This window comes from Phyllopteryx taeniolatus, chromosome 16 (genome assembly GCF_024500385.1).
Source record: "Phyllopteryx taeniolatus isolate TA_2022b chromosome 16, UOR_Ptae_1.2, whole genome shotgun sequence".
NCBI lineage: Eukaryota > Metazoa > Chordata > Actinopteri > Syngnathiformes > Syngnathidae > Phyllopteryx > Phyllopteryx taeniolatus.
In genome coordinates this window covers 12,785,835-12,812,386 of record NC_084517.1, presented here as the reverse complement: position 1 = coordinate 12,812,386, position 26,552 = coordinate 12,785,835, and the positions used below count along the sequence as shown (strand labels likewise).

General features: G+C 41.0%; 2 protein-coding genes across 9 annotated transcripts in view; one reads left to right on the top strand and one right to left on the bottom strand.

Annotated features, from left to right (window-relative positions):
* The first annotated feature begins 898 nt into the window (after positions 1-898).
* pdgfbb (platelet-derived growth factor beta polypeptide b) lies at positions 899-12,916 on the top strand. Of its 4 annotated transcripts, none has more exons than XM_061749867.1 (9): positions 902-1,519; positions 5,633-5,813; positions 7,176-7,268; positions 8,232-8,288; positions 9,549-9,742; positions 9,832-10,020; positions 10,109-10,877; positions 11,774-11,925; positions 12,002-12,915. In XM_061749867.1, exons 5-8 carry the CDS (start codon positions 9,614-9,616, stop codon positions 11,905-11,907), a joined length of 1,221 nt encoding a protein of 406 aa, XP_061605851.1. In that variant the 5' UTR covers positions 902-1,519; positions 5,633-5,813; positions 7,176-7,268; positions 8,232-8,288; positions 9,549-9,613; the 3' UTR covers positions 11,908-11,925; positions 12,002-12,915. The 4 variants fall into 4 exon arrangements, with proteins under 4 accessions (XP_061605849.1, XP_061605848.1, XP_061605851.1 ...); XM_061749866.1 differs by having other exon boundaries at positions 7,176-7,272; XM_061749865.1 differs by lacking the exon at positions 5,633-5,813 and having other exon boundaries at positions 899-1,519; positions 7,176-7,272; positions 9,552-9,742; positions 12,002-12,916.
* Positions 5,979-26,552, bottom strand: part of csf2rb (colony stimulating factor 2 receptor subunit beta) — a 38,815-nt gene continuing 18,241 nt past the window's right edge. Inside the window, exons 6-18 of one of the 5 annotated variants that reach the window (XM_061749858.1) lie at positions 26,305-26,480; positions 26,062-26,216; positions 25,030-25,174; positions 24,208-24,340; positions 23,941-24,095; positions 23,128-23,261; positions 22,648-22,834; positions 22,451-22,553; positions 21,874-21,940; positions 21,676-21,755; positions 21,393-21,555; positions 20,889-21,190; positions 5,979-6,501 (exon numbers count right to left, since the gene is read on the bottom strand). In XM_061749858.1, the coding sequence (XP_061605842.1) occupies positions 6,456-6,501; positions 20,889-21,190; positions 21,393-21,555; positions 21,676-21,755; positions 21,874-21,940; positions 22,451-22,553; positions 22,648-22,834; positions 23,128-23,261; positions 23,941-24,095; positions 24,208-24,340; positions 25,030-25,174; positions 26,062-26,216; positions 26,305-26,480 (1,846 nt within the window). In that variant the 3' untranslated portion in view covers positions 5,979-6,455. Of the gene's footprint in view, positions 6,502-17,502; positions 18,323-18,411; positions 21,191-21,392; positions 21,576-21,675; positions 21,756-21,873; positions 21,941-22,450; positions 22,554-22,647; positions 22,835-23,127; positions 23,262-23,940; positions 24,096-24,207; positions 24,341-25,029; positions 25,175-26,061; positions 26,217-26,304; positions 26,481-26,552 lie in introns of those variants that run through there. The other 4 variants (XM_061749859.1, XR_009784913.1, XM_061749861.1 and 1 more) reach the window with 4 other exon arrangements.

Below are 26,552 nucleotides of genomic sequence, written 5' to 3'. Positions count from 1 at the left end.
TATAAGTGGACTGAATTGGCTCGAGAAGAAACATTAGTTTGCTGAGTTGTGTAGCCCGTGGGAATTGCTGAGACGTACCCACCTTTGCCATATTGTCTGAATGTTTACAATCTGCGGCGCACATTCGGCCGCCGAACGTCTGATTAGCTACGTAACGTTACGTTGCATTCTTCTGCAATTCCCGTGGGGAAATGTAGCATCTGTGAATGCTAGCGTCGGTAGTGCCCACCACTGCTGTTTTCGGTCTTAAGCATAACATTATGTCCACTGCGCACAGTGCGAGAGCTCTCGCACTTGTTTTAAGAGAAGAAAATTGTAAAACCTCAGGCAACCGATTCCTAGCCTCGGGATATCCGGTCCACAGCCCTCCAACCAATGTATCTAATGATTCCTGGCCGATTTTGTATCGATTATGGAGCCTGCTACCCATACAGTCGTATCTCTCGCCTTTACGAACGGATATCCGGTCGCATCGGTTTATGGTTCCCAACACTAGAAAGAAGTAGAAAGTACAGATACTGAATCGGTTTTCAGAAGTGGGAAGCAAAAGTAAAAAGTTGTCAGAACACAAAAGTATAGAGACCAGAAAACGCCAACTTTTTTCCTTCCTACCACTTATGTGGTGTATGATTGTTGGTATTTGTGCCAAGACGAGTTTCTCCCTATGGGAGACAAATAAAGAGAAGCCTTCAACCTAATGTGACTTATAATTGTGTTCCTTGTTTCATTTCATACAGAAGAAGGAGAATCAAAGTGTAAAGGATGTGCGTACAATGATTTGGGGAAGTATTGCGGCAAGTGGTGTGTTGCTTTGTGCTATTATGCAGATGATGAGCCATTCCTGAGGCAGGGGGCGGGAGAGAATGATGTTGAGCGGACCAACAGCAGAGTCTTGGAAGTGCGCTCGAGCCCATCGCACTCATCAGGCCTCTCCGACCTCCTGAGAAGCAGAACCAGCACCCAAAGGACCGCAAGCTGCCAGGACAGGACCTCTTGCTGGATCACGTTCAAGAAAAACAAGATTTTATTTGGGGTGGGGGGGGGGGATAACAATTGGAGCACTTTGAATGACTATTAGAATTAGTAGGCTACTTTTCAAAGCGTGGATCACGCCGGGTTGTTGTGGTGCTTGGAACTTTTTGGGGGGACTAACGCAGGCGCGCATCAGTCTGGCGCACACAGCAATCTGATGCTGCTGATCTATGCGGATTAAATCAAGTTTTTTTGGGGGGGACAAAATCAGGTGACGGTGGACTGCCTTCTACAACCTCATCTTCGACCTCTGGATAGCTGACGTCACCGTGCGAAGACAGCTCGGGGCGCGCTCCGCAGGGAGAGAGCCGCGTACTGTCCGGGTCGGGAGAGCCAGTGTCCCCGCCGGCCGAGGACAGCGGGCCTCCGGAGCCTCCATAAATGCTCGGCCCGTCGCAGAAGCTCCAGGCTGGGCAGCAAGATGAGCTCCACCGCGCAGCTGCTGCTCGCGTTACTGGCGACGTGCGTGCGACTTGGCGCGGCCGAGGTGAGTGCGCATCTCGCAGTTGCAGCGACTTTTCACGCCGTACACGCGCGTCGGACACTTGATTAGGTACACTCGCACCACGGGAGGTGACAAGAGCTGTGGGGAAAAATGTTGAGGCGTTGCTTGAACATCAGGTGTTATTGTTCGTCAAGTTTACAAAGCATCATGTTCAACCATTTCTTATTGTCAACAGAAGAAGAATCGAAACGCCGTTTAGTAACAAATAACCCTAACACAAAATATATATCAAATTAGAAAGACGAAATGCGGTGCAGTAGTTTAGATTATTTAGATGTGGAGCGGACTGCAACATATTAGCAATACTATGGCAATATTAAGAGGTCCTTTGGTCATTTTACTATTGAGTAGCATGAAAAGGTACAACACTGGAAACAGCTGAGCATTTTCTGTGTAGCCAATGTTTGTGGCCAGTAAGTCTTACTGCATTGCCACCATATAAACTAGTTTACTGATATAGTTTGCCACATTGTGAAGGGATGATGATGATGTACCGTTTCAACCTTGATGTACCTTTCAACAGTATACGTTCATTAGGTGCAAGGGAATGTTTTTTTTCTCTCTCTCTCTCCCCTGAATCACTCAAGAGCACCTGCTGGATAATAAAAGTCTCACTTCAAAGAGGGCTGCTTGGCGAGGTAAACAGTTATTCCTGCCATTAAGTGCCTATAAGAAGGATTGCTCAGGGGCAGGCACGTGCACGTGCACGTATACGTCGTCTTCTGTGGGTGAGGAGGCAATAAGCTGTGAGTGCAGCATGATAGGCTCCCTGAATGCACCACATGGTGCATTTAGATGCTGCTGCTCCAGATGTGAAACTACCACAAATCAGTGAGCTGTATCTCTCTCTCTTGCTCTCTCTCTCACACACACTGTAACTCCATTATAAAATGAACATGTGTTTGGATTGCAACCAGGAAATTACATTATGTTACTTTTAACAATACCAGACAACTCCACATAGTGTTCGGAATACTAGCCCTTAAGATGACAAGCTATTCACATTCATGTGTCACGTGACGCTACAATACAAATCTATTCGCATAACACACTGAGGATGTTGAATCATGCGAAGACCTGTAAAAAAAAAACAAAAAAAAAACGACAGGATGCATTTGTCTCACATGCACAGGAAGGCAAAACATTTCAGAGTGGAATAGGGATGAACAGTTGCTTTTACGACGGCGGTAGCATGTACCAACCACTACACTATCCAGTGCTGAACAGGAATGAATAGTAATTGACATTAAATCAGTTTCAGTGTTACACTATGAAATATTTCCTGACAACTGAACAAGCAGTCGTAAATGTAAATGGGATTAAAAGACATTGAAACATGTCACAGTTTGGGGTAGTTATCCTCACTCAGGAGGGCTGAAGTCACTTGTTCCCTGGAAGGAGCATCAGATAAAACATACGACGGAATTAGTAAAGTCTTCTGGGGTTTTAAAGATGAATCTGTATGATTTCATGCGAGAACAAATGGCTCAATTCGTCATTTCCTTCCAAAGTGCCTGAAATAAAGGTGAAACAATAAAAAAAATGAAAATAATATATATATATACCTGTATGTGATGGATAACTTGCAAACCCCTGACATCAATGGCTGTTTTTTATGCCTTCTGTAGGCAGCACATTTAAAGGAAACCTCAATTTTGACAGGCAGCCTTATGGGCGTAAGTTGAAAGGACTTTGATGTATACAAGCGGGAATTCCCAGAGTTGAACTTTGAAAGTTGGAATAAGGCATATATGCAAACTTCAAACATCCTTATTATCATCAAAATGGCTTCAAGTCACACACAGTGTTGTGTGCCAGTCAGTCTTTGAATGGTGAATTTGGTCTTCATTTTGAAAGTTCCATTTGTTTCAACAAGCGACCGCCAAAGGGAAAACACACATTTACACATACACTAGCCCCAAAATTCAAAACGCCTGCATTTGATCCAATAAAAAACTCCACAAACAAAATAGTAACTGACATTGTCACAGAGGGATTCAATTTCCTGTTTAAAAAAAATAAAAAATTATTATTATTACTATGGTTGTAGTTTGCAGTGGTGTACAAATGCACTGCATCATCGATGATAATTTCCCCTAAATTCTAATAATATATCATTGCATATAATAACAATATGCAGACACTGTGCAAGTACGCCTTCTGGGGGCTGTGAGCGGCATAGTGATGACATCAGAGCAATCTGATTGGCTGTTCAGTAAATTGAGCAAATACTTTGACAACATTGCGATGTCATTATTTTGCTATCCAAGAGCTCGCTATTGACCCTTTCCCCAAAAAGTAAAAAGATTTTGGAACATCTAAACTTTTGGACAAAATGTTTTTTTTTAAATGAAGCTGTTGAGTGGGGGTGCTGCCATTAATTGCAATAAAAACAAGCTGGGGAATAATAAGAAAACCACATGCTCTGGGTTCAAAACTCGACTCTCCTGTGTGGCGTTTGTATGTCCCCCCCCCCCCCCCCCCCCCCCATGCTCGCTGAGGTTTTCTCCAGGTACTCCTGCTTCCACCCTCATTCCCAAAACATGCTGAAGATGCGAAATTGTCCATAGATGTGAATGTGAGTTTAAACGGTTCTTTGTCTACGTGTCCTGCGATTGGTGACTCCATTCATTAAAATAAACACATCCAAGTCACATGTCTGTGATGTATCACACACATGCAATTAGTTTTAATTTCAGTGACCACTTGTGAAAAATCCCACGTGTGCTGAGACACAACCAAGCCCTCTTTCCCTCCCTCCCTCCCGCCCGCCGTAATTACATACGATTAGACGATCCTGCTCCTCCCCTGCAGACGTACCTGGCATTCCTCAATACGTCCAGTAGACGCTCCAGAGAGGCGGCCCACTCGAGTCTACCTGATTAGGGGATCTCTATTTAACTTTAATTTCTGGTTCTGCGGTCACAGTCACATTCACCAACACTGATGCACAATGGCAGGGGTGTAAAACTTTGTTTTGGTCGCGGGCCACATCGTAGTTATGGTTGACCTCAGGGCGTATAACGGTAAAACGACATAAATGTTTAATCGCTAGTAGTGTAGTGCTACACCAAGAATCAAGACCAGTGCAACAGTAACAGTGTGATTATGCTATACATGCACTAATATGTAATGACATTTGTTTTTGATGTAGTTCCACTTAAAAGAGCTAGGGAAGATTTGTACTGTGCTAGTCTTTTTGGCGTGCTGCACCGACATTCCCATTTGCATGATGCCATTTTAAATAAGTTAAGTTCATCCTTTAACCAGAAGCTGACCTTCACTGTGTTTGTTAATGGACTTGATGTGTAACAACAGCTTGAGGGGGTTACACTTCTTTCCCTCACCTATGTAATATGTTCAGTGTAGGAACCCTAATAACTGTGTCATCAATAACATATAATTGATCCTGCATTTGAGTATCATTTTTATAATGGAAACTATTTTTGAACTTAAGTCAAGGGGTATTTGAGGCAAGCTTGCATATGTAGGTCACATGAAATGGATGGATGGAGGCTCATTATACAGAATTGACATTTGTTATTGTAGATTATTAGCATTTGTTTTTGTTTAACTAATGTATTGTCTCTTTCATCAGGAGCAAACCATTCAATGACCCAGATTTCACAAGATGGTGTCCACTTCAGATATTTAGTTTACAATCATCAGTTGACCAACGAACCTTTTCTCTCAAATGAATGTCACTTCGCTTTTGAGTCGCTACCATATTGCTACTTTTACAGAAATCAGACCTAATGAACCAATTCTAATACACAACTCTCTTTGTGTTATGAGTGTGCGCATCCCTCCTAAATACCGGACATACTGAATGCTATTATTTCCTGTATAGATTTAAGTTGCAAAAATCAATACTGCGCATTATTTTTTTTTTGACATCAGGTTTGTTTAACAGAAGCCAAGCGTTTAGAAATACATTTCTAAACACTGCTTAGAATTACATTTCATGACAGCAGGCAGGGCTGTGAAAAAAGGGCCACGTCCTATAATTAACATCAGACACAATTATCCAAGCAAGCAGGTTCGCTCTGTTGGCGAGGAAAGGAAATAATGATGACTCCTCTGGGGCATCTGCAGCTCTACAACAGAGATGGGAGCGGAATTACAGCAGGCATTTCCCGGCCGGCCTGTTGGAGACTCTGAAAGGGCAACCAACAATGCAGGAAAAGGCATATAGTAGTACGGGCCCGGTCGAAATACTTGCTCATGCACGGATGGTTGCTTCCTTTGGCTGAAACCTGCTTCCTAGAGGAATTTGGTAAATTCTCCAGATTTCAGATGAACATGCTTATACTGTACATACAGGACATTTTACAGCTATTTGCATTCTGTTGTGTTGAAAGTGTCAGACAATAAAAATAAGTATTATCCCAAAAGTATTATGTTTGTGCTGGACTATTTACCATAAATTAACAACAGGACTAAAAAAGGAGTCTTGCAGCACGGAAGAAGTGCTGTACTAAAAAGTGTCTTTATCATTTTATCCGATAAAGACTTTCTAGGCCATATTTTGTTAACATTTATTATTTCGAATGCACTTTCAAGTAAGACTAAAATGTAATATACCATTGACATTTCATGACTTATTACAAATATATTGAACTGAATGGAAAATGACAATTTTCAGATTTTTGAGAACACAAACAGTAGTTTCAAAAACTTTTATTACATTCAGATCTCTCCTGAGTTGTCTCATGATGCACCTGGCACACTCTGAAGATCATTTTCACTGGCTGCATGTGTGTTATGGCAAAGCGTCCACAGAGCTTTTGAACCAGTGTGAGCAAGTGTCCCAACCCCATGTCTGATCCTTGTCCATTCTAACCCGTCTTTTATTCATCTATTATCCCTCCTTTTTGACATGTGCCTGCCTCCCTTCTCTTCTCCTCTTCTCTCTGTATCACTCCTTCCCCCACTTCCTGGCTCCTTCCTGGCTCCTTTGACCCCTAAATGTTAGCAGATGAGAAGACACAACGCCAATAGTCATTCAACCCGTTCTTAGTGACCATTGTGTGTCTGCTTTGGTTAATACTCACCCCCCTACCTCCACCACTGTCACCCCCTTTGCCCAATAATGACTGAGGGAGGGGGGTGGGGGGGGTTAAACCCACAGTCAGCTCATGATTACAATGTGGTGTGTTGCATTTAGTTAAATACAAGGATTAATCGAGTGTTATTTTATCATTAACTTGTGAAAATGTTGAAAGAAACCGTTATTTGGATCAACACCAAATTCAACACCTTCAAGTATCACCTCCTGCACATGCATCTATTTTTCTTCACAATGCAAATTCAATGAAAAAAAAAAAACATTTCTATTGCCCAATATAGTGAGTTGTGTGGTGTCCATTTTGACTTGTTTAAATTGCCTATGTTGGTACTTGCCCTGAAAAGAGGCTACTACCTGAAAAATTAAGGGAAATGTCTAAAATGCCTTTTCACAGTGTTAACAATAACATTCCTGGATTCACACATTTCTATGCATCCACACCCAAATGCAATGGGTTCCAGTACTGATTTATCCCAACCCTGTTAACTAACCGTGATTATAAAAAAAAAAAAAAAAAAAGATTTTTCTATTTATGTTCTTTTTTTTTGTGTGTGTGGTTTTTTTCCCCAGGGGGATCCACTTCCTGCAGCCCTGGTGGAGCTGGTTAGAAACAGTCCCATCTCGTCCATTGAAGATCTTCAGCTGCTTCTGCTCACTGATTCCGTAGGTAAAGAACTGCTCATTTGAATTCAATTCGTTCTGCATACATGTGATCATTTTACCACAGTTTTAATAATAAATGGATACATGTTGAAGAAAATATGTCACACATTTGTGTTTTACCCAAATCATATTGTAGGAAAAAATGTAATGAATGTTTTGTCTTTTCCCCCCTCGCACACTGCATGGAGGATTGCATGATGCTGTATGCATTAAAAAGATGAACAAATATCTGTTAATTAACTATTACAAAGACATGCGAAAGTATGTTAAGTCAACAAAGACAGCACAGTCAATTGGATTCATGTGATAAAATGTTTTTGCAAATAAAATAAGGGTTGAATTGATTAGTACAGTAGTCAACTTCACTACTCTGCATTGGCTTTACGCTTGAAGTCAACTACTCGCAAATAACGTTTTTGGCATTTTGTCTTCCAATCGGCCAATGTACTGAGGGCTTTCAAGTGTTTATGTGTGCTTTGTGGCGCAAAATTAGTTGGGGCATGCTGTATTGTGCTGAAAAAAATAATGACATCGATTAATCGACTCCGGCAAAAAAAAACATTTAGTTGTTCAACCACTAATATAAAACCAGAACCTCACACAGGACAGTGCAGACCTCCACCAAAACCAAACCATCCCCATGTGGACCTGCACCAAATTGTACGCCCTCGTAGTTACCCATCTCCTGCATTTGCCTGAATTTGGTCTTTAAGATGCATGTATTATTCACCGAGATATTGAAGACAATGTTGAAAATGCACGATCCTACCATACTGACAACTTGTCAAGTGGGACAAAGAACACATTTACTGGTGTAGCAATAACTCAGAATAGCTAATATTTTAAAGGAGAACAAGCAGGGAGACCAGGGAGAGAAATCCACACAAGAAACATGAAAAGTGGTCTATTATTTGGGATGTTTGCATTAATCACAGGCTGTATGTGTTTACTGCTTTGTCTCAGATGAGGAGGAGGGAAACTCAGCAGCAAATGGAGGTCACAGACTACCAAGGAGCCTGGGTAAGCACCCCGCGCCCCCTTTTTTAAACGTGTCACTTGTGAAAAATTGGTCAGCTATAACCTCTACCAAAGCAATATATCACATAGCATGACTTTTCTCATACCCAAGCCTGTCAAAAAAGAAGCCAGAAAAGACATGTCTGATAATGTGTCTATGTGCATGTCATGATAAATGCACACACAACCGTGTTACTAGGACGTTGGAGTGCTGGCATGGAGGATTCCTGATTTTCCTCATGAATGTAAACGTACTCCATCTTCATTAGGCCCCCTCTCCGGCCAGTGATTAATGTGACAATTTTGGTCTTAGTGACATCCTAAAATCATTTCCATTAACCTTTTTTGGCAATCTATGATAAAGCAGATGTCTTAAGTGGTCAGTGTCAGTCTCCAACAGTTGGTGCACGATGAAGGATTCCCTCCAGCATGAGGAGAATAATGACCTTGCATTAAACCATATGTTAATCCTGATGAATGTTTTATTTTCCAACAACTACTTTCTATCCTCTCATATTGGCATAGGTTTGGTCTGATGCAACTAATGATAATAACAACAATAATAGTGACAGACCTGAATGAAATACTGTATGGTGCACGTCCTCTTTTTTCAAGATTTCATTACTCGGCACGCATTACATTCTTCTGTGGCTTGTAGTCTACATGTCACTCATTAAATACACCACCAGTGATTGCAAAAAAAAAAAAAAAAAACATTGTATGGAAATAGGTCAAGTCAACCCAAAGCAGCAGGAATGGAAGTTTGAGGTTTTTTTTTTTTTTTTTTAAAAGCCTAATTCATTCATTTTAGAAGGAACAGGTATTGTTTGATTCAGCAGAAAAGTTCAATGGAAAGTAGAACGACAAGATTATAATCACTTGTTTTTTGCTGCTTTGGTTGTTTTCATTGTTATGGGTTTGTTGCCTTGTGGAATATCCTGTCTAATATGAAATGAGGATGATGTCATTATATATGTATATATATAAAATCCCTGGGGCAATATATCATAAATTTAAGAAATACAATCTCTGTCAAAGGTTTGTCCGATTTTAATTGTGTATGGGGCACACATTATCGATTTAAAAAAAAAATATTGTTCTAATCCAGAAATTCGTTCATGATTTGATGCGCTGATGTAAGAATAACATCTCAAATATCTTCAGAATCCAACTGAACAAACTAGTGTTATTAATATAAGTTATCATCATGTTAATTCTAATGTCAGTTATCAGGCTCACAATTGTCTTGGTCTCCTTCCTCAGTAGCTCAGCCAGCCCAGCAGGCTGTGTGTAAAGTTCGCACAGAGGTAGTGGAGGTCACCAGGGCAATGTTAGATCGAAGCAACGCTAACTTCCTGCTATGGCCGCCATGCGTTGAGGTTCAGCGTTGCTCTGGTTGCTGTAACACCAAAAGCCTGCAGTGCGTCCCATTTGTCACACACACCAGATATCTGCAGGCAAGCAACCACACTGTACATACCGATCATACATGTCTGCTCAAGGTGTAAGCAAGATAATTAAGGGTAAATCATCTCATCTTCTGTAGGTCATGAAGATTGAATACATAAATAAAAGACCCACTTATGCTAAAGCGGTGGTGTCAGTAATGGACCACGTGGAGTGCCGATGTCAGCCTACGCCAAGACAGCAGCTACTGAAGAGAAAATCCTCTCGCCGGCATCACGGCCACAAGGACCAGTATCGCAACCAGACGCTCAGCCAAGGACACAGACAGGTACTGTACATTAAAAACATATATATTGTTCAAGCCCATTGCATCACTCAGTACTCAATACAAGATTGTTTTGACTTTTACGGTCAAGGTCAAGGTGCACACCAAGGATGAGCTACATCAGTGGGATGAACTGAAGCAGAACCAGGGTTCCCTCCTGGTGGACCTCCTGGAGCAACACTGGAGCCCCAGAGGAGACACGTTCACTCAGCCTGGCGAAGGCTACAGTCTGGCTGCAGAGGAATCATCTCTACCTGAAGAGTCTGTTCTCATTGGCCCACACTGGACACACAACTCCACAGGGTTCCTGGAGACTAAAACCCAAATGGAGAATAAGGAGACCAAAGAAAGGATGTCAGAAGGAAACAAGACTCTGTCTTCAGTGGCTCATGTTGGCATGACTAAAACGTTAGAAGATAATATGGGGCTCATCAATCTTGAAGGAATGATTATTGATGGACCAAAGGGCAGGAATGAAGGTACACAAATACACAGTCCATCTAGGCAGGAAGAAAAATTTGCATTTCCAAAGCCTGTCACTCAAAAACCTCAAACCAAGTGGAGTTCAATTGAGGAAGCCATTGGCAGGTTTGGGAGCAGGTTCAGACCCACCAAAGAACCCAACCCGGACCCTCGGGAACAGACCAGGCGGAGAGACAACAAGACTCCAGAGGAGGTGAGAATTCTGCAGATTGCACAGCAAAGGTTAGAGGAGGAGAGAAAAGAGCTGTTCCTGCTTCACAAGAGGTTGGACCAAGAGAAGGAGATACTAAAACAACAGCAAAAGAAACGAGAGGAGGAGCAACGCCTCCTACGTAGCAGACATCGTTACTTGCAAACAACAACGGCACCGTGGCCAGGTACAACACAGTTCACTGCTCCCCCAAGTAGCATACTTTATTTTGTGCATAAGGGAACAATTTCATGGCTCTGTAAAAAAAAAAGTTTTTGTAATGGGATTCTCGAAAGTTTTCACCGGGCCAGTGGTAAAGAAACACTACAGTGTAGTGCCTACATGCTTGCACACCAACTGCTTATCCTCCCGAGTCTAATCCTAAAACCACTTTTAAAAACTCTCCAATGTGTGACAAATAAAAGTAACACCACTCCTTGGACAGCACTATAGTTAATGGGTCCCTTGAAAGGTGCTACGAGAGTAGTTATTATTATCCATACATACATTTTCTAATATTAACACATACTTTGCTGGAGAAGCAAAAAGTTAAATATTTGCAGTAATCAGAAGCGTAACAATAGAGCCGGCATTTATTTGCCTGTTCCTTTCAGACAGAACTCACCGAAGCAAGACTTTGTGGTACAAGTGCGTGCTCAAAGAGCTGATGCGGGCTGCACTATTAACATAATTAGATGCGTAGTGACATCACCATGACAACGACACTTGCTTTAAGTTAAAGTGGCGTGGACAAGTGGGTCTCTCGGGTGTTTAACATACTCTGATCGCAGCTGGCGGCTTTCTGACCGTTATGCCTCTGATTTGGATTCAGAAGCTTGCGAATTTGTGGGTCAACTTCAACCTCCTATATATACCACATCGGTAGTTTATACACAGGACAATAGCTTAGATGGCCAGAGTGAAAGAGGCTTTTGAAAAAGGCTGACACACTTCCATACTGGTTTGTACACACTTACACTTTCTTTACATTTTCAAGCTCCAAAATGCTCCAAAATGCTGTTGTACTGTACATTTTTTTTGGTGTAACACAAATAATCCATACATTATTTCTTGTCCCCACAGAGATAACGCCCATGGCCACCAAACAACGTTCAACAGATCCAGCAGGGCCCAGACCTCCAGCACATCCAAAGAGAAGGATGAGGAAGAATCGAAAACGGATAAGCAAGGCAGCTATGAGAGCAATGCTAATGTAAAACCTTTCAGAATTCCAGGTGAGTTGACAGAATTCTGCGGATGTTTTGTCTTTCACTCACAAAAAGGCTACTAATCATGTATTTTGACTTTCAGGAGCACAAGGTGAACTTGGAGTATGGATAATCCAGGTCTTAATAAAAGTGACTACTCCTCAGTGACTCTATTGTTTGAAGAAGCCATAACTGCACCTGGATGGAGTAAAAGGGAAGAAGGAAGCAGAAAAAACATTTCTGCAAAAGTTGGAAGTGGCACCCAAAGACTTTCCAAAAATGTGTGCCATATTTCCTGCATTTGAACAGAACTGTGGAAATCAGTGTAACCTCTCTACATGGATGCTTGTTTTGAGATCAGAAGAGAGAAATTGCACTTCTATGTTGACATAAATATTGAAATATATGAAAAAGTCAGTTTCTGAAAGACTGCAGACAAAGTGCAGACTTCCAAATGCAACGCTGTGGTCTACTATACTGATGACATGCGAATTGTAAGAGGGCTGCACACCAAAGTTAAGTTGACTAAGATAACGTTTAATTACCAATGAAAACAGTGAATACGTCTCGACCATATTTAATTCCATTTTATCCATCACAAACACTGGAATTAAGCGGATGTGATTAGCATGACAAATCAAAACAAAGGTGAGCAGGGGATGATGTTACACCTGTGGCCTTTCTGCTTTCTACATTATTATTTATTTACCACAACTACTACTAAGGGTTAACCTTCACCAGTTTTGAAAACACTATGTAACAATGTCATGCAAGTCAGGGTTCTAACTTTTTGAGTTGTATTTTTTTTCATTTTTTTTGCAAAAAGGTTAAACCTTCAGTGTATTGTGGCGTTGAGTTTGTATGTCAAGTGCGTGTTTGCTTTTTATGTTTGTTTAGTGTGTGTCAGAACCCTTCCTTTTATTTGAAAGCAACATCCATCTCCCACTGGTGACTTTTTGGTTGAACCAATCACATTCCTCAGTTAAAAAAAAAAGAAAAAAGAAAATGTATATGTATGTATATATATATATATATATATATATATATATATATATATATATATATATATATATATATATATATATATATATATATATTTATATATATATATATATATATATATATATATATATATATATATATATATATATATTTATATATATATATATACACACACACACAAACATCCAATTTAACATGTTAAAGTGTCCAGATTTGTTTGTGTACACTGTGGACCTTTTATTTGCAGAACATGATTAAGAGTCAGGTAGTGTTGTGTAATTCATGTCCCCATCAGTGATGGCAGGAAGAAACACACTGTTGTTGTTGTTCTGTGTTTAAAAATCCGTAATCAGAAACATAAGTTATTGAAAAGTGTGTATGTTCTACTTGTCAACTTACAACTGTTACTGATTTTGTCTCTTTTATTATGAGTTTTGAGAAAACAAACAAACAAACAACTAATGATATTTTCTCATGGTAAAAAGCTCATGTGCTAAAAATAGTGTTGTTTTGTCTTTTTATTGCATACCATCAAATGGCAGGCCATAATAAGTGTGCCTGTTTCCACTTAAAATTATTCTCTCACACAGCGCAACTCAGTGTTTTTCTTACAAATGGCCCTTTACATCTTTAAATGCTACATTAAACCTGAGTAAAATACAGTATATGGGATTACATGAGAGGTCGATGTGTAGGTGAACTCTGACACTGTCCTTGTGGTTTGCATCGCACCCACCCAGTAGCCACAAGCATGATTTTAGCCCTTCACGGTCATCATCTGCTCCTTTTTGGTCCAAAACAAATTGTCCAAATGATGTTTAATTTGACACATTGACTGAGGTGTTGCTCTGCTATACACATGTGACTCTTCAGCCTCAATGTACATTTGTGCAGCCAGTATTCCTCCATGTGGTCCTACTGTCGATCTCACACACACATAACACTTCTAAACAGCAGACCGTCTCCAAATTCATCATGGAGGCGGGAAGCCAGTGGTCCTCTCGCACAACACCCCCGCAATCTTCAAACAGGAGCGAGGAGGAGGTGGAGGGGGAGGAGGAGAAAGGCGTGGAGCCTTGTTGACTGTGAGAAGCATGTTCATGCTCATTTCGGACACACACAGGGGTCAAGCACTGTGACAATGTGGGCGTGTCTCGCAGGACCGAGGATGGTTCAAAGCTGACTAAGTGACCTTAAAGGATGATATGGTTTGTTGAGTCTTAACAACACTGAGACCTAACCAGTGAACAGCTACTGGAAAAAATAGAATCAACCATCATTTAATGCATTGGTTTACACCTACATTTTAGTCCAAGGGGAGCGCTGCACTGACGTTTTTTTCCATCTGCTCCGTGCACTGGTGGCAGATCGAATGATCCAGGGCAGACAAAACCAGACGTTGCAGAAGCAATGCATCTTGTTGCAAAAGTCATAACTTTAAAAGTGAAATTCCCTGATAGACTGCATATGAAAATTCCAAAGAGATAAATGAATTGTGGATTACTGTATTGTGGATATATATATCACAGTACAGTATCATAGTTTTTCAGAGATTATGGGCAAACATGCCCTCTTTGGATGGTAATCAGATATTTGATTGGCTGCTGAGTAAGTGCCATGACAACATTACTTGATCATTGTTTCCTTTTTGTCAATATTTTATTAATTTATTAAGACTATTATTTACGTATTCTCTTTATCAGTAATAATGTATTACCTGTATTCCAATATTTTGGAAGTGATGAGTGTTTGGTGAGAAAAATAACACAACTGTCCTGAACTGTGGGCCCTTTTTGTTTGGGTGAGATTGAGTCCATTCAAAATTATTACACACCAGAAGGAAAACATACGGTGTGGCTACATGACTCTCACAACCACACGTTAATAGTCAGCTGGGAATGGATCCAGCTTCCCTGCGACCCTCAACAGAATAAGATGGATGGATGGAATTACAGTACAGTACTATATTTATGATTGTCCTTCCATATTAAGATCGAGATAGTCATACCAATGTCAAGACAGTCCTCCTATATGGATCCGAAATATGGAGAGTGACCGACAACACCACCGACAAAGTACAAACGGTCATCGACAGGTGCCGAAGACACATCCTGAACATCAGATGCCCCGACAGCTTATAACCAACAACAAGCTGTAGGATGGGAGACAAAGGACGAGAAGCCCATCGGCCAGGACGTGATAAAGAGAAAGCGGGGTTGAGCCTCATAACGAGTAGACAGATCACAGACCTCGGATCCATATTGCAGATACCAGCTTGAATTTTACTCAGTATCGGATCAGAAAGGTAATCGTGGTATCCAAACTCACTATCTTGCAGAGCTGCTATTAACCCTGCAATTAAAGATTATTCTTTTGAACATCGGCTTAGACTATTACTTTACTGATTTATAAATCAGTGTTATGAAGGTCAGTGTGTTAAAAACAAAACAATAACGATAATGGCATTAAGGAAGTAATCTAGACTTTGGCTATAATTGTCAGTTTGAGCCTGGCCCACATTCTCACAGACGAGGAAACAAGAGGCGCTGCAAAAGGAGGTTACACAAGCGTCCGTGTGACACCACCCACTCCCCACACCTTCCAGTGCCTTTATTTTCCAGTTTTTATGTGCGGCAACGGACGCAGGGACACGATGTACACGGACGACCAACCGTGATCCGGAACACTCTCAATCAGTGGATCCACTCACTCCACTGAAGCACCCTCCTCTTCCACAGAACAATGGCCTAAAGCTGAGTGGGAGACTCAGGAATGTCACTGTTTTTCAGGAGGCTGAAAAAGGATGGAATTCTTAAAAAAACAAAACAAAAAAAAACACTCATCAAATAAAATGTTCCTTCCCTTCCCTTATGACAGGCAAGGTCAAACACATGAGCATGTTGACATCTTCTCACACATGAAAGTTCCCGGATTTTCCTTTAACATCAATGCGTCACATTTATTACATTGTTTGTTTAGAAGCACAGTGTAGAGACACTCCTATTGATTTTTAAATGTTCAGTAATAGGTTGTTCCCATAATATTTATATCATTTTGGACAGCTATATACAATGGGACCTCCAAATGTTGACAGTAAAAAGTTAAAAGTATCATGCGTGACAAAGCAAATTTTGGGAGACTTCAGCTCAGTGAGCACTAATAGAATTACCTCCATAGGCAGTTCCTGCATTTTTCTCTTTGTTTAGTTCCTTCTCTCTTTTTTTGTGTGATGCCGCCACAGAAGGATGAGGGCAAAGAGAAAAGGTGTGATGAAAATGAAAACCTCTTGAGAGATAGCAAATGGTGCAGCTGATCAGTACAAAATGGCCAATGAAATTATTTAAACTGCATACACAAATGAATTGTACCAAGTTGATGCAAATATAAATCATAGCCGAAAGCAAAATGATAATGCTAGTGACTAGCATGTAAATGAAAAGCGAAGCTTGCCAGCCAACATACTTTTACTACAATGTAATGAAACAAACAAAAAGCTCCAACAGCCTCCTGTTCCCTCTCCATTACATTACATGTCTGGCAACAATCTTCAGTAGGTGAGTAGCTTTAATTCGTTTTAGTTGTATTTTCAAGTGGTTAACATCTCTTTCCACTTGTCCTTACTAAAGTGTTACTTCAACCATTGTAACTTTACTATCGGTTTTGAGGATGGTTGCGACTATGATCCTGGAAGAAATTAGATCACTCACGTTATTTACTCGGTGAAAAGTTGTTTTAGGACAACTTTGAAGTCAAACAATGTCACCGGAAAGGTTGTTTTCAAATTTGGTTCCACTGTAAAGGACTTACAAACTTGTGAGAACATTTTGGGAAAGGCCCATTTCTGTTCCAGCATGACTGTGCCCCAGTGCTCTTCTGGATAAATGGACAAACATTTCCACACTACATTCCACACACTGCAAAGGAGAGACCAGCTCCATATTTTCTCATTTTTCACAATCCCTAGGTGGGTCGGTTTTTCCTCAATATGCTATCCCTGTTATCATACAAAATAATGTGGTTACAAAAAAAGACATGCAGCATGCACACAGGCAAACTAGAATGCATGAACCGGAGTACGTGGCGAAAAAGCAACGAATCCATGCGGAGAACTCCTCACAGGAAGGCCAGACCCTGGATTCGAACCACAGAACTGTGAGGCGAGTATACTAACCACTCGGGCACCATGCCGCCTGCATGAACCTTAAACCACAAAGCACTCCTATATTATTAATTATGTTTTATTTTTGTTTTGGCTAATCCAATGTTTGTGTTAGAAAAATCGACGACGCAGGAGTTAAGTGTAATGTTTGATTGTCTGAACTTGACTCCTGCACCATAAAAAGCAAATTAAGCAGTTTCTTTGGACCAAACTCTATCAAACATTCAGCAGTAATGTCTGACAGGAGGTGTTTATGTTTTGCGTGTTGTTTGGGAGTGTGGAAGCAGGTGCAACACAAATCAGCCACGTCACTAAATTATGTGGACTCCCAATTAAACACGTGACACCCTCTGATTATTGATCTTTTTCCACTGTTTTTTTCTGGTTGCAGGAGTTTAACAATAAACAACTCAACTTTTGACACCCACTGTGTATAAGTGTGTAAATTTATTATAGTGGACATAGAGACCTTTACAAAAGCATATATCAAAGTACAGCAGAACCTCCAAGGTTGAACACATTCTGATGCTGGTTTACTACAAATCTGTTCTTTTTTTTCTTCTAAATTTTCCCCTATGAGAAAATTCAAAATGTATTCAATTCAGGCTTACATTGTAAACTGTATAAAATTTTGACTAATGTTTTCGATAACATTTTAATATTCTTGAAGTATAAAGCAACTGCAAAAGTATTGGTCATATTTTACTAAGCAGCCAGAACCTTCCACATGTAGCAGTATGTTCCATTTTTAATTCGGTATCCATTGGTAGTCAAGTCACATAAAAGCCAAAGAAAAAGAAAAATCCACTTAAAAACTTAATCTTCTCAATTACTGGTTACTTTTGTTTGACTTTTCAGGCACATATTTTCAGAAAAGCTTGGTAGAACTCCAAATTGGACCACTTTCGGAGTGTTAGTATAGAGAGCCCCCGCTAATACTGTACGTGGTTCGACATTTGCAGATTTGCCTCTTTTTGGGGCAACGGATCCTCTGTTATTCGCTGAAAACTCACCTATTCGCTGTTTTGTGCTCATGTTTAACATAGAAATATTGCTTTGGTGTCATCATGTGCCAAGCAACTATGTAGAACTGAGGGGAGGAGCTTCATTAGGAAAGTACCTATGTAGAACTGAGGGGAGGAGCTTCATTAGGAAAGTACCTATTATCACTGGCCTGGAGACGAGTTGGCGACATGATGCGACGTGAGTCTCCGCTGCTTGCGGAGACAGCGCCGCCACATCTCCTGGAGACTGACCAGGTGACTAGGGAGTAAAATTCAAACGATGTCCACATAGATTTTAGTGACGATTGATCGCTGTTTTGGACATGAAGCAAGATTTAGGTTTTTTACATCAAGTTTAGACCGTCCGGGAATCTGTGCTCTGGCGGCTGAGTGTGGAGGGCTGCCGCCGCCACTTCGGGATACGTCACCCAATTGAGGTTTGACCACAAAAGAAAAGAATACTTGTGTCACAAATAAATGATTAGTGCGGTGGACACCAAGCTACAGCTGCATTACTTGTTTTTCTTCAGTTATTCTTTTTATAAAGGTGAGAAGCCAAAACAGAAATAACAATTAACATTCGAGCTGTCATATGTTAAAAGTGTTAACAGTTTCATCTGAATTGTAAACTGTTCTTAAGCCTGTGTGTCTTCATTCATATATTACACGTGAAAACTGATGTCTCACTCTCTGGAGCTGAGGTCAATCAATCAATCAATCAATCAATCAATCAATCAATCAATATTAACTTTCCATCTCCATTTTAAAACACACACACACACGCACACACACACTCAAAACATAATATAAGTTATAGTTCTTTAAAGACTATATATACTGTATATAGGCCTATATCAGCGACTTGTCACCTTGTCAGGAGACGTCTCCGAGACGTCGTCCTGGTGAAAGCGCAAGCAATATTTTGATCTCCCAGGTCGCCAGAGTTGCCGTGACTGACCAGTCTCGGCTGTCGCGGTGACGTCTCCGCCAGTGAGATAGGCTCATAAGGCCATAGCCTTGTCTAATATATATAAAAATGTGCTTTGCCGCCATCTTGTGGCATATTTCGGCTCAGTCCCTATCCCCCTCTGAATAGTGGGAGTTCACTGTACCTTTATTCTTCAAGTCAAATCAAGTGCTGTATTGTATTTCCTTCTGTATAAGGTGTGTTTGTGAGTAAACAATTCACACGATATACAGTATGACCCCTCCATTTAGGAATGCAATCTTTCAAGAAAACACTCTAAACACGCACTTGTTCCATGTGGAGGCCCTTGAAGCTGGTCACGAGCTAAATGTTTTCACACCATCATGACCGCTGCCGTGTTGCAGTATCATTGCAATGTCGAGAACTTTTTTTCTCTTTTTTTTTTTTTTTTTACGTATTCAGCGCCTGCCAAGCTTGGACATTAACAACAAGTCACAAAAACACACACCTCTGTGCAAACATGCATATATGGCCACATAGCAAACATGACAGTATTTATGAACTTATGAACTTCAGCACTTCACTTTTTGGCTTTTTTTAAAAAAAATTTTAATGGAAGCAATTAGGATAACAGTTTTTTAAATGTCCATGTGATTAGAATGTGTGCTTGCAATAGTATTCGGTACACCTGCATAATGAATGAGATTAAGTGCTGTCAGAAAAACTGCCTTTACAAGGACCACATTTTGTAAAACCCTGGTAACAAACAGTGAATAAACAATTGCTTGGCAGCATTAACAGTTCTCTTGACGGTCAAAGATATGCAATGTTTCTAATACTTTGCCCTTTTCATGTAGCTAAATAGGCTAACCAAACTGCTACTTCTCCATATGTTAAAGTGCAGCTCAACTGAATACCACAAACGCAATAATAAGCATGGTTAAATTAAAACCTTTTGAGTGTAAAATAATTTCCCCCCAGCTATTACATTGGATCTCATTGAATTGATAGTTGCTGTTTAATCCTGTTTTAGTAAAAAGAATACTTGTGCAGCAACTACTTTGTACTGTATAAAAAGTATTTTTTGGTCTCAGCTAACTACTGCCCCCCACTGGTCAGATGTGAAACTCTAATGTGATGATATGGCTATTTTTGATAAAACTAAGCAGCAAGCATGAAAAACTGTTTGAGCATTTATTCACTGTCCTTTAGTTACTTGCAAGTACTTTGGTATTCAATTGTTCATCAAGTGAGCATATTTGCCTTTACTAGTACTACTAGTATGGTCATAAATATCACAATTTATGGTATCGGCTGCTTTGGCTCTAAAGTATTGGCACAAGTAGTCAAAACTGGGCTATAACAAATCATGTGAGTGACTCGATGCGGCAAACCCTGACAGGACAAGCAACGACTAGTAGTTAGCTACTTGGAGGCAGATAGGACCTTACCAGTAGTATGTCAAAAAAAGAATACTTGTATTACGAGTAGGAATTTTGACCCACACTAGTAAGGTCAAAACCATCTTACTTGTGCTACTAGTGGACATTTTGGTTTGCTAGTACTACTAGTGGGCATTCACACTGTTACTACTAGTACGAGAAAGGTGAAACATACCTTACTTGTGGGCATTTTGGTACTTCTAGCACTAGTGAGGGGAAAAATGCCTTGGTGCTCTTAGTGGTCATTTTGGGGCTACCAATGGGTGACTAGTGCATGACACATGCCCATTAGTAGTGTGTCTACTAGTGACTGAATTGTGTTACTACTGAGGACAAAGCGCGCACTCGTAGATTAGAAAGGATAATGATTACATGTTCAAACAGCTTTCCATAAGCAACTGTCAAAATTCATCGTGCTCAAGTGCTCTTAAGAAGGAGGTGGCAGAAGACAGTACCCTGAGGCCCTTATGGTGGGCCAGGCGGACTCTGAGCTGTATGCTGGAGGCGGGTCACTGCTGGCGGGCCTGATGTCGAGCAGCACTGGGTTATCTGCGCTCTGGTGGTTCTGCTCACGCTTTTGTGCGTTTACATTGGCATCCCAGTGCGACGCCAGATTCGATGTGGAAGTGGAGACGCTGCCACGGGGGAGGCACACATAACCTTCTACATTGTGTGTGACGACCACCGAGGAAGGAGCCTCTGATGATGTTACTTCGTTCTCCTTTGTCTCTTCACACATGCACTTGGAGTCTAATGACTGACAAGTACAGACCCAAAGGTCAGTATAGCATGTCATATTATAATGTCTTTTTAGTGTGCATTGTACTTGATATCATCTCAGCAAATGTTTTCAGAAAGACCGTAAAATGTGCCTATAACATTTTATGTTAAACGTTATGGTTTTTATTTTGATTTATGCGCTTGCATAGTTGCCGAATGGTTGTGAGTGAGTAGCTGACCTGACAGAGGATATATGGGCCGCTGAAGTGCATTGTAAGGTCACAGCCATTAACCTTCTCAGCAGTGAGGGACGAACTATTAGACTTGTAGTCCTGTCGGTCCTGCTCCAAATCTTTATTTTCAGCACCCTCAGTTGGCCACAGCGAGGAGCTTGGGGATGTGCTGGGAGTGGAGTAATCTCACTGATGAATTCATGCATTATGACTTGTGTGTGACTACAGCGCAGCAGTGTTTTAAATAGTAAAAGTGGTATAGAGAAAAAAAATAGGTGAGAAATATTACCATGTAGACAAGCTGTACAATTGCTCCACTTTGCTCATGTAAGTGTTCTCGTTCTCTATCAAGGCCCAGGAGGTGGCAGACTGGAATATAGAAATATTTTTCTTTCATTATAAAATATAACCAAGAGGGGGTGGGGGGGGGAGGAACTCAATTAACTACAAAGAAATAATTAGACATGCAATAATTTCATATTCTCACCTTGATCTCTGACAAGGTTTTGCTTTTGCCAGGAGAAGGAACAGTGCCCACCCAAATAATTATTTTCCTATTTGTGGATATTTTGGAATTAGAGAAAATGACACAAAACAGAAAAAAACAACAGTTAAACATCAAAACAAATCAGTTCAGGTGTGGTGGAGATATTATTTGTAAAATATGAAATAATACAATTATAAATATCCGTCCTTTTTCGAAACCGCTTATCATCATTAGGCCGGAGTCCAGCACAGTTGACTTTGGAAAAGAGGCGGGGTACACCCTAAACTGGTTGCCAACCAATCGCAGGCCATTTATAGAAACAACATCCATTTACACTCACATTCACACATAAGGACAATTTAGAGTCTTCAATCATGCATGTTTTTTTTTTTTTTTTTTTTAATGTGGGAGGAAGCTGGAGTACCCAGAGAAAACCCACACATGTACACAAGAGAATTTGCAAACTCTACACATGAAGGCAAGAGCTGACACAATTAAATATAAAGTAAATGTTACAAAAAAAAATAAAAATGACACAACAAAATCTTTTTTCATAAAGTGAGTGCAAAAAGAGTACCTCTGACAGGATGAGATGGTGCAGTAGAGTAGCAGTGCCAAGAAGATTATGGCTACAGTCGCACTGAGGCAGAAATACACCTTGGTGGTGAGGGGCCACGTGGCTACCATGGACGTAAAACAGGTATTAAAATCCATGGTGATCATTTATGGAACAAAGCAAATAAATGGAGAATAACACACTTCCCAGTGCAGTACCTGCGTGTGAAGTCCAGTCCGCTGGCTCGCTCCATTCGGAGGGGCTTCCTTCATAAAGTGAACCCTCTCCAGGGATGACTACAGATCTGACTTGGACCCGGTGGTGCTGGGATGGGCTCAGGGATGGCCCCAGGATGCTCACTGATGTGGAGCCTTCTGAAATGTTCAGCAGCAGAGAGGACCCCTGCTAAGAAAATGCATATAAACTGATTTAACTTGTCCAACACTCTGAAAGAGAATACGAGCAACTACAAACATGATAGAATGTCGTACATCACAACCCAGCGCTAACTCCCGTTGTAAAGCTCCTTAGGTAAAATAAAACATCTCAGGTAAAAGCATGCAGTAATAAAAACAGCACAGCAGAAGTTAATATTGAGAATAAAAACAGATGAAGAGCATAAAACACATTTATGACTGTAAGCTCTTCCAGTGGTTTTGAACTTTAAAGGACTCAATTCAATGTTTATTTTTTATTACCTCATCCTGTGTCTTGTAATAGCGCACTTGATAATATAGTCGGATTTTGGAGGCTGTGCTGGGTTCAGTCCATTCCACTATCCAGTTGTTGCCTTTTTCTTCCACTCTCACCTGCTGTGGTGGCCTGGGACGAACTGCACATGACAACTATACTGTATTTGTTAGCATTAATAATTCTGATATTATTTAGTGCTTACATACTGTTCATTTTCAATGCACACTTAGTAAGTGACTATCCTCATGATAATTGTCTTCATCAAATTAAGAACTGTAGATCTTTTGAAAATGTATCAACTGTCTTTGTGACATTTGTGGATGATTAATCCTTAATCAATGTTTCAGAGGAAAGGGAGTGTTTTTTGTTTTTTTTTTGCATGTGCCGATCTCGTGTCTGTGTCAACGCACCCCTGTGAAGAATGCATGTATGATCATTCTTATGCTGTTTTACTCTTCCAATGTTACTGTAAAAAAGAATGACACTTTAAAATATCTTCCTTTTTGTGTATTTTAGGTCACCCTAGGAAGCGTCATCAAATTTGAGTGTGAAAGAATGACATTAAGGGTACTTTTATTGCTGTTATATGTCAAAATGGGTCAAATTTGACCCAAACAATATACAAAGGTTAGGAAACAAATTCAAAACATGCCCATCATCTCGAAATGACCTTCAGTTTCAGTTTCATTTCGGCACAACAATGCAGTTGTGCCTTTCAACACTAGGTGGAGATGCTCAATCATGTCACCATTGTGATTTGTCTGATCACGAGCCATAAGAGTCTTTTTGTGTGAGTGTGTTTTTTGTCATTCACTCACTGTGCTTATTGGCCCTGAACGTCTTTGCATTGCGAGTTGGTTGAAGTTTAAGCAGCAGTTGTGCAGGCCTCGCGACAGTCAGCCAGCAGCTGTATCGTACTAGTGGCCTACTGGGGTCAAAGGTGACGGTCGGGTTCTCACAGCAGCTCTCAGACCTGCAGACAGGCATTACAAGAGGCGGAGCATCAACATATGGAATTCAGCTTCCATCAAGTACTCTTTCAACATGCACGCACGCACGCACGCACGCATGCACACTTGACTCACGGTGCAGTGTGGTTGTGTTGACAGGCCAGCTGGTAGGTAATTACGTGATCCAGCGCTCTGCTCACCTCCCAGCTACACATGACTTTGTCCTCTCCATCCAGCACACAATACAAGCTGGGAAAGTGCCTGCTGTCTGAGGCCAGAGAGTGAGAGACTTTATGATAACAAGAATACATACAGTAGTACAGGAAAGTCAACTGAATTTCCAAACATTTGTTTTTTTTAACTCAAATTATGCTGCAAGACGTTTGTCTGACTGCCGTAATCCCCCGTGGTTCACAAACCAATTGGCATCTTTTTCTGTGGCACCTATATCCAGCTCACAGTATTTGTGTTTTTTGTTTTCTTTCTGAACACAATAAAATGCCAAAATTTGCCACCAAAAATAAGTCTAAATAGGAAAGTAGCACAAGTACATACTGCATGTTTAAGTGTCATATCTTTACTGAGCGACAAGCTTTGTAAGTCGGAGAAAAACTACAGCAAGTTTAGCCTGGGTTGTTAGTGTAAGTTATGGAAAGTCTTTGCCCCATGTCCATGTACGCATAAGCACTTTTGGTGCATTTCTTTCAAAAATCAAATGATCTGTGAGCCATTCATTATTAAGGGCAATGTAAAATGAGCAAGAAATTATATTCAACTGTTTTTGGATAATAGTTTGTGGTATATTCACAATTGAAACTTTTCATATAGGCAGTTACTAATCTCAGAGAGGCTAAATATTGTAGCAACGATGATAATTTCAAGTTGAACGGTATGACTTTTTTTTCACAGTTTAATTGTAAAGTGTTTGATCCCTTCTTTGCATCTTCTGTAACTCACCTTCTTTAGTCCTCCACATCACGACGGGGCTCCAGTGACTCCACTGGCCCACACCGGCCCAGCCCCTCACCCTGGCCTCGTACCTGTGACCTGGAAGCAGCAGTCGTGTCTCTAGTTTGACATCTGTGCTTGTCACATTCATAATCTGCAGACACAATCACAGAAACAAATTTAACAGCGACACACTCAAGTACTGGCCACTTCATTTTGACCCCGTGCAAAGTCTGGATCTTGCGGTTACAAATCTGCCTCGTAGTTCTGATGTTCAGGGTTTGAGTATAGGCTCCAGTCTTCTTGTGTGGAGATTGCATGTTTTCCTAAATGGGTTTTTGGCAAGTACTCTGGATTCCTAAAACACGCATGTAAGAGTGAGTGAAGACTCTAAAGTGTGAATGTGAATGTGATTGGTTGTTTGTCTATACAGAATGTGCCCTGTGTTTGACTTGTCCTCCAGTATACCCCGCCTCTCACCCAAAGTCTGCAGGGACAGGTTCCAGCTCACCCAAATCAGGAAATACTCTCACTATGATGAAGTGCAGTTCTACACCACAACAATAAATATATTGTCCATCCATCCATCCATCCATTTTCTGAGCCGCTTATCCTCACAAGGGTCGCGGGAGCGCTGGAGCCTATCCCAGCTATCATCGGGCAGGAGGCGGGGTGCACCCGGAACTGGTTGCATGCCAATCGCAGGGCACACATAAAGAAACAATCATTCGCACTAACATTCACATTCACACCTAGGGGCAATTTAGAGACTTCAATTAACCTACCATGCATGTTTTTGGGATGTGGGAGGAAACCGGAGTGCCTGGAGAAAACCCACACAGGCATGGGGAGAACATGCAAACTCCACACAGGCGGGGCCAGGGATTGAACCCCGGTCCTCAGAACTGTGAGGCATACGCTCTAACCAGTCGCCCACCGTGCCGCCTTAATAGCAGTCAATCAAAACGTATTATTACAGTTAGGAGTGTGCAGGTATATATTCACTATGACAAGAAATTACAGAGATTGTCTGGTGCTTACAGTCCACGTGTCCTGTCTTTCTCCCTTGTAGCCGACTTGGTACATGAGGTTTTTGTTCAGGGATGAGGATGCAGGATAAGGGCTGGACCATTTGATCCACAGCTGTCCATCATCGGTGTCATATTTTGACAAATCCACAGGTGTGCGTGCTCTCACTGTACAACAGATAGACACAATCGAAACCATGTTGTCCTTTTCTCCCCAGCATTTATTTATAGTTATTAAAAAGTGATTTAAAGTAACCGTGATCAGAAAGCTTCAGGGGCTTGCGTGGGGCAGATGAGCAGAGTGCGTCGTCCTCGACAAAGAAGACCGTGTGATTGATGCCAATGGAAAAAGAATGCGTTTCATATCTACACTGGACAGTCCTGTTCCCATCTGCCTTTTGGACCTCGACGCTAGAGTTCTCACATCGCTCCCTGAAAGGACATGGTATGATCTCTACAGTGATGCCTGTCCACCGCCTATCTTTTGACCATTAAGGTGTGTTT

Coding starts and splice junctions, on each gene's coding strand:
- pdgfbb (XM_061749864.1), top strand. CDS start 1,454: ATGAGCTCCACCGCGCAGCTGCTGCTCGCGTTACTGGCGACGTGCGTG. Junction 1,520..7,175: donor TGCGACTTGGCGCGGCCGAG/GTGAGTGCGCAT, acceptor TTTTTTCCCCAG/GGGGATCCACTTCCTGCAGC. Junction 9,743..9,831: donor CACACACCAGATATCTGCAG/GCAAGCAACCAC, acceptor CATCTTCTGTAG/GTCATGAAGATTGAATACAT.